At 40.1% G+C, this 11298-nt stretch overlaps 1 protein-coding gene across 1 annotated transcript; it reads left to right on the plus strand.

Annotated features, from left to right (window-relative positions):
• Nucleotides 1-380: 380 nt before the first annotated feature.
• PLAU (plasminogen activator, urokinase) lies at nucleotides 381-9410 on the plus strand. The gene is made up of 11 exons (XM_030488961.1): nucleotides 381-467; nucleotides 2031-2142; nucleotides 3155-3212; nucleotides 3394-3498; nucleotides 4024-4189; nucleotides 4495-4580; nucleotides 4682-4871; nucleotides 5391-5545; nucleotides 6504-6644; nucleotides 7208-7356; nucleotides 8206-9410. Exons 2-11 carry the CDS (start codon nucleotides 2083-2085, stop codon nucleotides 8398-8400), a joined length of 1305 nt encoding a protein of 434 aa, XP_030344821.1. The 5' UTR covers nucleotides 381-467; nucleotides 2031-2082; the 3' UTR covers nucleotides 8401-9410.
• Nucleotides 9411-11298: the final 1888 nt, after the last annotated feature.

An 11298-nucleotide genomic window follows, 5' to 3' on the forward strand; every position in this document is an offset into this window, starting at 1 on the left:
TCTCATTACGGATAGCCCTATATAAATCAAATACACCACCCTTGTTCGTATCTCTGGGCATGTTTCAACACAAGTTATTTTTCTCATAGCTGTCACTCACATCTCTCTTTTAATGCCTCTAAGTATTGCTGACCGCCGCGGGGCACCCCTTACTGAAGGATAACTCCCAACAAAGCTCTTCGTTCTCCCCCGCCGCCCGAAACCAAACGAGCGGCATTCAAAATTCCCCTCTTGAGTCACTCCAGCAGCGCCGTGTCTGCAGCGGGACCAGCGCCGCGGCACTTGCAGGTCCCGGCGGGGCGGGCACGGCTCCGCCCCAGGGCGGTGGTAGCGGCGGCGGCGGCCCCGCCCCGGCTCCGGCCTTTATAGCGCCCGCTCCGCGCTGCGCCGGCACCGCCGCGCTGCGCCCGCACGGTCTCCGCAGCCCCGCATCGACACCGCTGTGCCTCCGCCGGGCTTCCGCGCTGGTAAGTGCCGTGTCCCCGAAACCAAAGTGCGATTTAAGGGTGATAATGCTAGGCTGAGAACAGATAGAATTAAACGGTTGCTCTTTAAATTAAACGAAGGGGAATCTCTCGGGGGATGCGGCATCTCAGCGGTGGGGAGATCTGCTCTGTATCCTACCGTCTAGTGTAGCTTTCGCAAGAAATTTGCAGCACGGCTCTCTGCAATGCTAGGGCTGGGCCTGCGAAGCTAATTATGGTAACAAAGGGCAAATTATTTGCAAAGCTGCCAATCAAACTAAAAATAATCATCTTAATATAAATAATGCTTAAGGAAAAATGTACCTGCTGAAATTTCAACTGAGTCTGAAGGGTGTGCATGTCCTGAAGCATGATTTGCTTTCTTGTATTATGAAACCTCCTTGCAAGCAAAGGATCCATCTACATTAGCATTTTGGTTTGGATTGTGTCAGCTTTTTTCAAGTGAATCCAATTATCTTCTCTATTCCCTGTGTTTTGGTTCCCCTCTCTCCTACCCCACACTGAATGGCTTTAGAGTACTTGTGTTATACGTCTTCTAAACAAAACACAACTGGGAGATGTGCTCCAAGCAGCAGAAGGCACTCAGTCTTTAGGACCAAGCTAGAATTAGCTCCTGCAGCAACCTCTGAAGCAGTATGGAGCAGGTCTCTAGCACCAACTCACTTCTGCATACCCTCTCCTACTGCATTCACTGCTTGCTGATGTAAAAATAACTGAGATTCCCATGGAATCTTCTAAAAACCAAGTTTCCCAATGTTCTAGAACTGAGGACACTTTAAAAAAAAGAAAAATCACATGGCTTGTATTGCAATTTAAAGAGTATATAAAAAGACATATTGGCACTTCATAGCTCTCTTCCCCTGTTGTTTTTAAAAGCTAGTTTTTTAACAGTCACTCCTGGGAAGGTTGCTATATATGCTTGGCTAGAGGATCCAGCTGCATATAAGGAATCCAGACAGAATACGTTCTAAGCCTCTCTAATCCTGTAAATAAGTGAGGTAACACCAAGACCAGACTTTCAAGAGTTTGCAGTGGCCAGAGGCGCTCAGTGAGGTGTCTGGGCTTATGCAAGTGCTGGGCATCAACGAGGCGCAGTCAGCAACTATAGAGGTAATGAGAAAAGGAGCTTTCCCTTTCATAGCCTATATGTGGATGGTCAGTGCTTTTGTTGCAGGGTAGTGATAACCAGTTAAACAGGTACAAACAGCCAGAGAGTAGCTAAATACATCTGCCAACTTCCAACTGTGTTAGTCCAAACTGCTGAAACTGAGAATGGATTTTTTCCAAGTTCCAAATTTCCTTTTATCAGCTTCATTCAAACTCTACAAAAAGTCTGGCTGTATTGCTAAATATGCAGAAAAGCTTCAAACAATAACCTCTAATTTAATATATGTAAATAATAAGCGGATATTCCTCAGCAAGTCAATGTTTTATTCTTCTGTCAGTTGTGTTGTGACTTATTCTGAAACCAGCTGAAAACAACAGAAGCAAGAAAGCTGGCACTGCAAGCTATGACATGACACTAAGTTCCTCTTTTATTTTCAGAATCAAAATATTAGGGATAGAAGAGGAAAGAAGTGAGACGTTAACTAACAACATGAAGTTACTCATCTTCCTCACAGTAACCCTGGGCATGCTTGTCACGGGACTAGAGTCTGTAAGTTTTGAAAAAAATGCTGGGGGGCAAAGGGGGTGTCCACTTGGAGCCACTTCTGGTTTTAATTATACTTCTGCTTTGGATGGTGTAGTAGGCTTTTGACTTGAACTTTGGCTTTTGCTGCCTTTGCTTGTACATATGCATCTGCTGTACATATACCTCCAAGAAACATGTTTTTGAACCCTTTGTTTTTTCTTCTGGTTCTGTTCCACTGTAAGATGTCTGCTAGCATTTAAATAGTAAAGACTTCCTCCAATAAGAGAAATTTAGCTATTTTTCTTTTAATCTAATTTAGACTTGCACACGGAGTACCAAGAATACCAATGTTATTTCATGGAGGTGGATATTGGACCTTAACTAAATTTCTACCTACGCTACTTGAAAGCGTGATGCTAAAAGAGGAGTAACGGATATGAATTGGAATATTTTTGACTATCATCTTATCTGACAGTTCAGACCTACCAGCAGAGCCGTTCACCAACATTATGGAATTATATTGTTAGTACTACTTGTTTTAGCTCAGACAACCCAACCTGACCTCTGGGAGAAGTATACTAAAGGACTAATCTTATTTAATTCCAGGAAGAATATAATATTCAGCCTGCAAAGCAGAGGCAGCAAAGTACAGGGCAAGAATCTACTGTTGTATAAGTCTACTGGCTTTTATTCCATGGCGCAAATGTGAAGCAGCAAGGCCACCAAAATGAGAGGCAGGTGGAGAATGTTGCACCTTTGCTGCACTGTTTGGTGGCTGCAGGGAGAAGCTCCTGTCCCTTTTCTAGGGACACCGACCAGCTGTTTAGGTCCTTATAGCAGAAATAACTACAGTGATGACCTGATGCAGTGCACCAGCCTTGTGGGGCTTTTCTGAAGGTGTTTTGTGTGTGTTTTCTTTCCCTTCTCCATTCTGCTGTGCTCAGATATGCAGTAGGGTACAGGGCTTGGGCCCATAAAAGATAATCAAACTACATAAACAGAACTTTCCTTAGAATTCTTTTTTCTTTTCCCTTAGTTTTATACCAAGAAGTACTACTACAAGCTCCCATATAAACACAGATCAGATCACAAGGGTAAGTATCTGCCTGTTCTGCTTGAACCTAAAAAGAACTTGGTATCTTGCAAGTACATCTTGATGTAAGGGGAAGACTCTTAATGATACTTAAACACCTAAAACTTAATTTGCAACTACATGTTACTTTACTTCATCATTTAAACGTTTTGTCTCTAATTAGTGATGTCTTTTATTTGCAGAATGCCATTGTTTGAATGGAGGAACCTGCATTAGCTATTACCTCTTTAGTGGAATTAATCGTTGCGTATGCCCTGATGGATACACTGGGATTAATTGTGAACTAGGTAGAGTATCTATCTAAACCTGAATTGATTGAAAAGATATCAAAAGATGGGTAAATCATGAATACAAAATGCCAAGTGAAAGTATTTTCCATAAGCACACAACTGGACATCCTTTAGCACTTTATGCTTACTAATAACTAATGTTGGTGCAAAATCAGTATCTCTAACTTTTGACCCCTGCCTCCTCACAAATGTTGCCAACCTCACAAATGTTTCAGTTCGGGGTGGAAAAAAGTGAACTTGTCTGGGATTGTTCAGAAGCAGAAGACCTGGTTATATTGTGAAGTAAACTGAAACCATTAAAGAAGTAATATGTATGCTTTAAAGCATAAGACTCTTGATACTCAGAATTCATATAGAAGAAATTTAGTAAGAATATGTAGTAGGTCCAGGTTTTCCATAATTTATTGCAATAAAGTGTAATGAATCAAATTCCTTCTCATTAGAGGGATTCATACAGATTATTTCTGCCTCAGAAAAATCACGAACAAGAACATGCTGCTAATGAAGTATTTATTTTATCAGACACTACCAGCATGTGCTACACTGAGAATGGGGAGGATTACAGAGGAGTGGCAACAGAAGATGAATGTTTGCCGTGGGACCTTCCCTCAGTAATCAGGAGGGGTAATTACCATGCTCACATGAGGAATGCTTTGCAGCTCGGACTGGGCAAACACAGCTACTGCAGGTAAGAGAAGCATCACGCTTCAAAAAGTGTCTCACATGGTGGTACATGTGTTTTTTAAAAAAAAAATCAGATTAATTTTTACTAAAAAATATTTGGAATGTGACTCGTTGGAGTTCTTGCTCTCCATTGAAGCTGATCATACTGTAAAATTCCCAGTATGCAACAGTAATGGACAGTTGTTCATTTTCTTTGGCATATCTTGCAACAGAATGCTTCTGGCCTTTGCAGGACAGTTAGGTTTTTAAAAAAATGGTAGTAACTTCGAATTCTGTCTTTATGAAAAGAATGCTTCCTTTCTCTTCTAGAAACCCAAATGGAAAGGACAGGCCCTGGTGCTACACCAAAAAGGGATTCACCATTCAAGAAACGCCCTGCAACATAGAGAAGTGTGGTAAGTAACATTAGTTTCAAGACAACTGATTTTATTTTTTTAATAGCGTGAGGTTGGCACTCAGCTTCAAGAACATCTGAACAAAATTTCTCCTTTCACAGGGCATACATGTGGTCAAAGGAGCATGAGCAAATACTACAAGATTGTTGGTGGAAGTCAGGCAGAGGTTGAGTCTCAGCCCTGGATAGCTGGCATCTTCCAAAATATAAGGGGTGTTGACCATTTCCTGTGTGGTGGCAGCCTCATTGACCCTTGCTGGGTGCTTACAGCAGCACACTGTTTTCATAGTCCGTAAGTTTACCCTTCCACATCCTTCTTATTTGCAACTTCAGCTGATTTTGTTACATGATGCTCATGAAGCAACCCTTCAAAATATACCATAGTAAGAATGTTCTTTTGAGCAAAATGAGAAGAGTAGCTGTAAACATTCAGCTGTAAACATTCAGTAGCTGTTCACAACACTTGGTTGTCCTGAGAGGTGATGAGCTGTTGAGCAATACATTTCTGGGTGGGCTTTATTCTTGAGGAAAGTTGATCTTCCTGGCATCCTGCAGAGGATTCTCATCACCAATGCTTGGCATTAGTAGCAGCTAAACTAGGTGTGCATTTCAAAACGCCTGAACATCTACCTTAACCCCTTCAAATGGAAAATTGGGATGCTTTCCTTCAGAATACAGTATAAACTTTCAAAGCTTACTAAATTTTGCTTTTTCTTGTCAGTGTTAAACATGACACAACTGGGACTGGATTTAAGCTGTTGACCTTACTCTCAAACTGGTGGTTTTCATGAATCTCTTTACTCCCATTCAGGTCAAAGAAACCACAAAACAAATCGGTTTACAAAGTCTTCCTTGGAAAGTCCATACTGAATGTTACTGATGATAAGGAACAAGTGTTCATGGTTGATGACATCATCTCTCACCCTGACTTTACAGATGACACAGGTGGCAATGACAATGATATTGGTAAGTGTCATCTTAATATGAGCCTTTAAGAAACTGAGGGTAGCTGAAGGCTGTGTAATTGTGGCATACATCTTCTAAAAGAAGTAGAACCAGAGATGAGATGAAGTGGAGCAGGAGCTAGGCACCTCTGAGAACTAGGCTTGTGCTGAGCAAGACTTCTTCACTTGTGTAAATTTGGTTTGTGACATGTCTGATGCATTACTTAGTATGCAGTCAACTATAAACCTATCTTATCTCTGGACTTGTATAAAGCATGGCTTTTCCGTAAGCACTAGTGGCAGCATCCCACTTCTACTATCTTAATCTATGTCTACAGAGATCACACTATCTATAGAGAACGATGAAAAATGCATGTACAGTAGGTTTCATCAGATAGTAGGGGAATATCATATCAAGTACCACATTAGCCAAAGATTATCCTGAATTAATCCAGCCTTTAAGTCTCTCTAGCTTTCACAAACTTATCCCTAAACCGACAAAGTCAGAGAGAGATCTCTGCAATTTGCACTGTTGCAATTGACGCTTGGAATCTACCACCCCTTCCAAATTCCTGCTGCTAAGGAAAAAGACTAGTTTCTTAAGCTCTTCTGGTGAGCAGTACAGTATAAACTGCCCCCTCTTCAGCAGGGCAGCAGATGCCACCATCTACAGCCAGAAAGGAAATTGAGGTTTTAAAACATCTGAAGGTACACTTGTAGAAGAGATTTCCCTGAGCTATCAGCCCCTATCCTTCCAGGAAGGAAGTTCAAGATGGAATGCTTGCCAATTCTAGTGCTTGGGAAATTAATTTTGTTAATAAATAATGATCCAGTGTAATTCCAAAAGCAATAAGAACAATATATAACCAGAACTGTAATTGAAACTATTCTCATTAACTGTATCTAATATTCCTATTGTCAGAGAACTTGAGGGGGAGGAAAACTTGCTTTACAAACCTGTCTTCTGACTTGTTTTGTAGCTTTGATAAGGATAAGAACAACTTCTGGACAGTGTGCAGTAGAATCCAAATTTGTTAGAACAGTCTGCTTGCCGGAGAAGAACCTTTACTTAGCAGACAATACCCGGTGTGAAATATCTGGCTATGGGAAACAAGAATTTTGTAAGTGAATGACTTCTTTCCAAAGTTGTACTTCCACAATGTGGGAACAGATGTTTCTATACCGTGAACTGCGAAGGATTAAAAGATTCCTTTCTGTTATTCTATGTACTCCCTGTGCATCTCTCAAAGATTGTTTTGCTATTATCTTCTCTAGTTATCCATGGCATTTCCTATCTGATGGTTCTCACAACCATACAAAATAAGCCAAGATGTAAAACACAGCAATATCCTCATTCCTGATGTGATGAGGAGTAGGAAAAAATTAAAGCTGTGTTGGAGGATTAACAAAGGTTTGACTTGTACAGAACTTCCTTCACAAACTATCAAACTCTTTCTCTGAAATCTAAGCTTTATAGCTGGCATTTGGCTCACTTGTTTTTTTCTCTATAACTTACTCATTAACAGTAAAATTAAGGTGGAAATAAGATCCTCAAATTGGAAATGGAACGGCTATATAATCTCTTTTCAGAGCTGAAGATGGGTGTTTTGGGGTGTGTTGGTTTTGTTGTTGGTTGGGACTTTTTGTCTTGGATGGTGAAAATAAGTCATCTTTTTACTTGCAGATGACATCTTTTATGCTCAAAGGCTAATGTCAGCCACTGTAAACTTAGTATCACAGAGAAAATGCAAGCATGAGTACTATGACAGTATCAGAGTTACCGACAACATGGTCTGTGCTGGAGATCCCACATGGGAGACTGATGCATGCAAGGTAATACTGGCTTGTTTTATCTTCCAAATAATTTAGAATGCATGTATGCTATTATATGGATCAGCTGATGGCACCTGCAATTCTACTAATCAGAAGAGCCTCTCTATGTAGTAGGAATTTAGTACATCCAGTGGAGTTGACCTGTAGTGTGGCCAAACATGGAGGAGGGTTGGGACCTACAGTTAAGTGTTACCCCCTCCAGACTGCCTTTGGAGGCCAAGAAGTGTGGTGTCTCAGCCACTGTTGTTATTCAAGGCTTTATTTACAACCTATTAAAGCAATTGACTGGTGGTAGATAAGCATCAGAGGAATACAGCAACTATTCCAATCTCAGCTTGCACTTAACACTATATTTCTGCAAACGGATAAAAAGTGAATTACAGAGGGACACTGAGCCCCTCCACAGATTCCTCAAAACTACATTTATTTCCCTGCACCCTTAGTGGGCAGAGTGGCCATATGAACAACTAAAAAGAATAAGTGTTGTCTCCCTGTCCATAAAGACTTGAGGACAATTGATTCTGTGAAGAACTGGGTGTGTGGTCTTTAACCTTCTATCACTAGCCTATTATCTGTGATTATAAACTTTGGATGAAGTGTTATGTGCAAGGTAACTAGTTTCTCTGTCCCCTGCTGGAATGGGGCTAGAGAACTCCTTATGTTACAGACTGTTCAGGTCACAGCAGATGCTGAGCCTTCTGTTGCATGTATGCAGCATTCTCAAAAATCAAAACCTTAGCTTGTAGGTATTTACTAGCTTGCTTCACTCTAGAAAAACAATCGCAGGCTCCCTGTTACAAAGGTTCCATCTGTGGAAAATGGACTAATATGTTCTCTTTCTGTTGCCAGGGAGATTCTGGTGGCCCCATGGTCTGTGAATATGATGGCAAGATGATGCTTTATGGGATTGTCAGCTGGGGAGATGGCTGTGCAAAGAAAGACAAGCCTGGTGTTTACACCAGAGTTACCAGATACCTTAACTGGATTGACTCCAATATGAATGCAGTAATTTCCAAGAGCCGGTTTGTTCCTGAACCAAAGTGATTTTTCTACAGCTGGACTCAAATGAACAAGATTAAGCCTATACTGATACCAGGACACTGACGTCCTGAATGTCATAAGCGGCTTTCATTTTAAATGCTCATGTGGTCTGCCACTAGCATCAGTGTTCCTGAGGCAGAGAGGCGGTTGATATCTTATCTTAACTACTCTGAATTACCTGAAAACCACTCAGTGGGAAGCTAAAATATTTAACATTTAAATGAGTATTCCCATGCAGGATATTATGCATATCAAGTTATCTACTTCACTTATGAACCAGCATTTGGTCTGGAAGCATTGGTACAGTTTTAACTTATTTAACTCAAGCATTCATTTTATACAGGGCCTGAGTCTAAAAATCTTTCCTTAGCACATTGAACAACACTAAGACTCAAGTCCTAGAAATCTAATCTGTTAAGACCAGTACTGAGAGGGTGATCAGGATTTGCATCAGAAAGTGAAAGAAACAGCATCAGCATTATCATCACTAGTATGTGAAGGATTAAAGTCTACTTAGACTGAGGTGATATTTGCTGTACAGGGTTCATCGCTATAGACCAAATGCAGTAAAATCTTAAGCGTAGCACCTATAGCTATGTCAGCATTACACATTCTCAATGTATTCTTCTTAAGAATTGTGCTGCAAGAAGGCACATTGGAAACTTGATTTCCAGGTCACAGCTGAAGGTGTCTGGGTTCCCTGGAAGTCTGATTATGCAACCTCTCTACATATACACCTATGGACCCAGGAGAGGATTTAAGGACTTGGCACCTACTGAATGCTGCAGATGCCGGAAGTCAGAACTTTATTTCCATTCATTTAACTGATATTATATGGGAACTACTTTTTCCACCAGGACTTGTGCTGGTTTTATTTTTCAACTTGTCTTCGTTTTATGGATTTAATTATTAGCATGAGGGCTGGAACCTCAAGCTTTATTTAATTATTTTTACTGTTTAACTTATTGTTTGTATTATGGATGTTAATATCATTAAAAATAACCTTGTTCTTATGTGTTCCTCTTCTCTTTAAATGGTGAAGGTATGATTACTGAATTGTGAAGTCCTTTGGTAAAACAGAAATAGTTGAAATCCCTGTTCATTTATATGTTTCGTGAGAAAAGAATGCTTCCTACTCTAGCTTACAGTGCTAGAAACTTGCATTTGTGAGACATAGAGCTTAGATCCTCAGCACTGGAATTCACCCTAATATCCACACTGCATATGCTTCAGGACTCCCACCTGGTGCTCTGGAACACTATGTGAACTGTAAACCAAAACATCCTGTTTAGGCTTCACCCTAAGTGATTACAGTTCTAATGCTCCAGACCTGCTCTCCAGTAAGATCCAAATCAACAGCAGCAAGAGACTAGTTTTGAAAGTTCACTCATTAATTTAACTAAAATGCTACTGTGAGTGGAAGAATACAATGAAGCAACATCATGGAAAAGTGCTGAAATGAAAGCAACAGTTTCAGCTTTCCTCAGTACATTTTGTGGGCACTGCTTTTGAAGATGAGCATTTGCAGGTTGTCTCGAGTACTGCTAAGCAAAACTTTATGTAGTAGAAATCAAGTCTGCAAAGCAAATTTTACTTATTTCAGTTAGTTAGATTTGTTTTTCAAGAAAGAGGTCTAGCTAGAACAGAATTCATAGTAGAAAGGGTGAGGAACAAGGTAATACTTACAACCAGCCGCACTTTTAACTCTGGCAAAATGTCACCATTAAAGTCATTGCTGTTGTTTTGTTTGGGCAGACATCACACACAGAAAATATTCTTGAGGTCTTCTCTTTTGGGTGATTAATGGAACACAGTAAAATCCTGGCATCTCTTTAACATCCTGAAGAGCCTATGTTGTCTGCTTTGATTTTGTTTCCTTAAGGAAGCTATGAGATGGACTGGAGGCACTGCTATAACCAGCGTTGATAGCAAATTTACAGAGAAGAGTTTGTATCACAGCAACAAGCTGTCATATATTCATGTGATGTTTGTAATTGTGAAAGTAAAAGGCTTGCATGTATCATAACAATATCCTGCCAAGCTTTAAATGAACTACACTTAACTGGCCATCATGGAACAAATTGGAAGCCTAATTTCTGAAGTTAGCAGTCCCATCCATCCTAACCAAATAACACAGTGAGCCTGCAAGACTCCACTAGTTACTGGTCAAAAGCTCCCAGACCAGCAATTTAGCTTGCCATTTTTTGGCCTATTTTTTTAAAAAAAAGTTAGTACCCAAATGTTTTGCTAGTTATTCATCTCCTCTCATAAAGGCAGAATTTGGGATTAAATTACAGGACTACTAGCAAAATTTAACTGATTTTCATAGATCAGACCATATTAACATTTACTCTCTCATTATAGTTCATTTAAGAATTCGGAAAAAAAAAAAAATAAATGCCTATGTGCAGTCATTCCTTGTGGAGGTCTCATACAAGCCTTTTGGTTTGTCAGTCACTAGCTGCTTACTGATGAATGACTACAGATTTCAGAAACGTTTTGGAAAAGCCTTGAGCAAGAAATTTCCTGTGACCTACAAGCAGTGCTCTGACTACAAATACACAGAATTGGCTCTTTTTAAAAAGGCCTCACGAAAACATTTTGGTCAATTTTTTTTTTGTCATGTTACATACACCAAAGAATGTAAAAAAAACTCTGGAGAGGTTTTTGCTGGTTTGGGTTGGGTTGGTTTTTTTAACCAAATAGAGATGAGCTAGATAATTCAACTTATTGTTAGACTGATGTCTTCACTTTGTAGCAAGGCAACTGTGAATTCAGAGTTGCTCAGGTAGAAATTCATCTACAGCAATCCTTTCAAAATTCAAGGGAAAATGCATAAACTAAATTTCCTCTTTCCAAAACTCGCACAGTTATTTGTGAGAAGCATGCCATGTCTTGTGG

This window comes from Strigops habroptila, chromosome 5 (genome assembly GCF_004027225.2).
Source record: "Strigops habroptila isolate Jane chromosome 5, bStrHab1.2.pri, whole genome shotgun sequence".
Lineage (NCBI taxonomy): Eukaryota > Metazoa > Chordata > Aves > Psittaciformes > Psittacidae > Strigops > Strigops habroptila.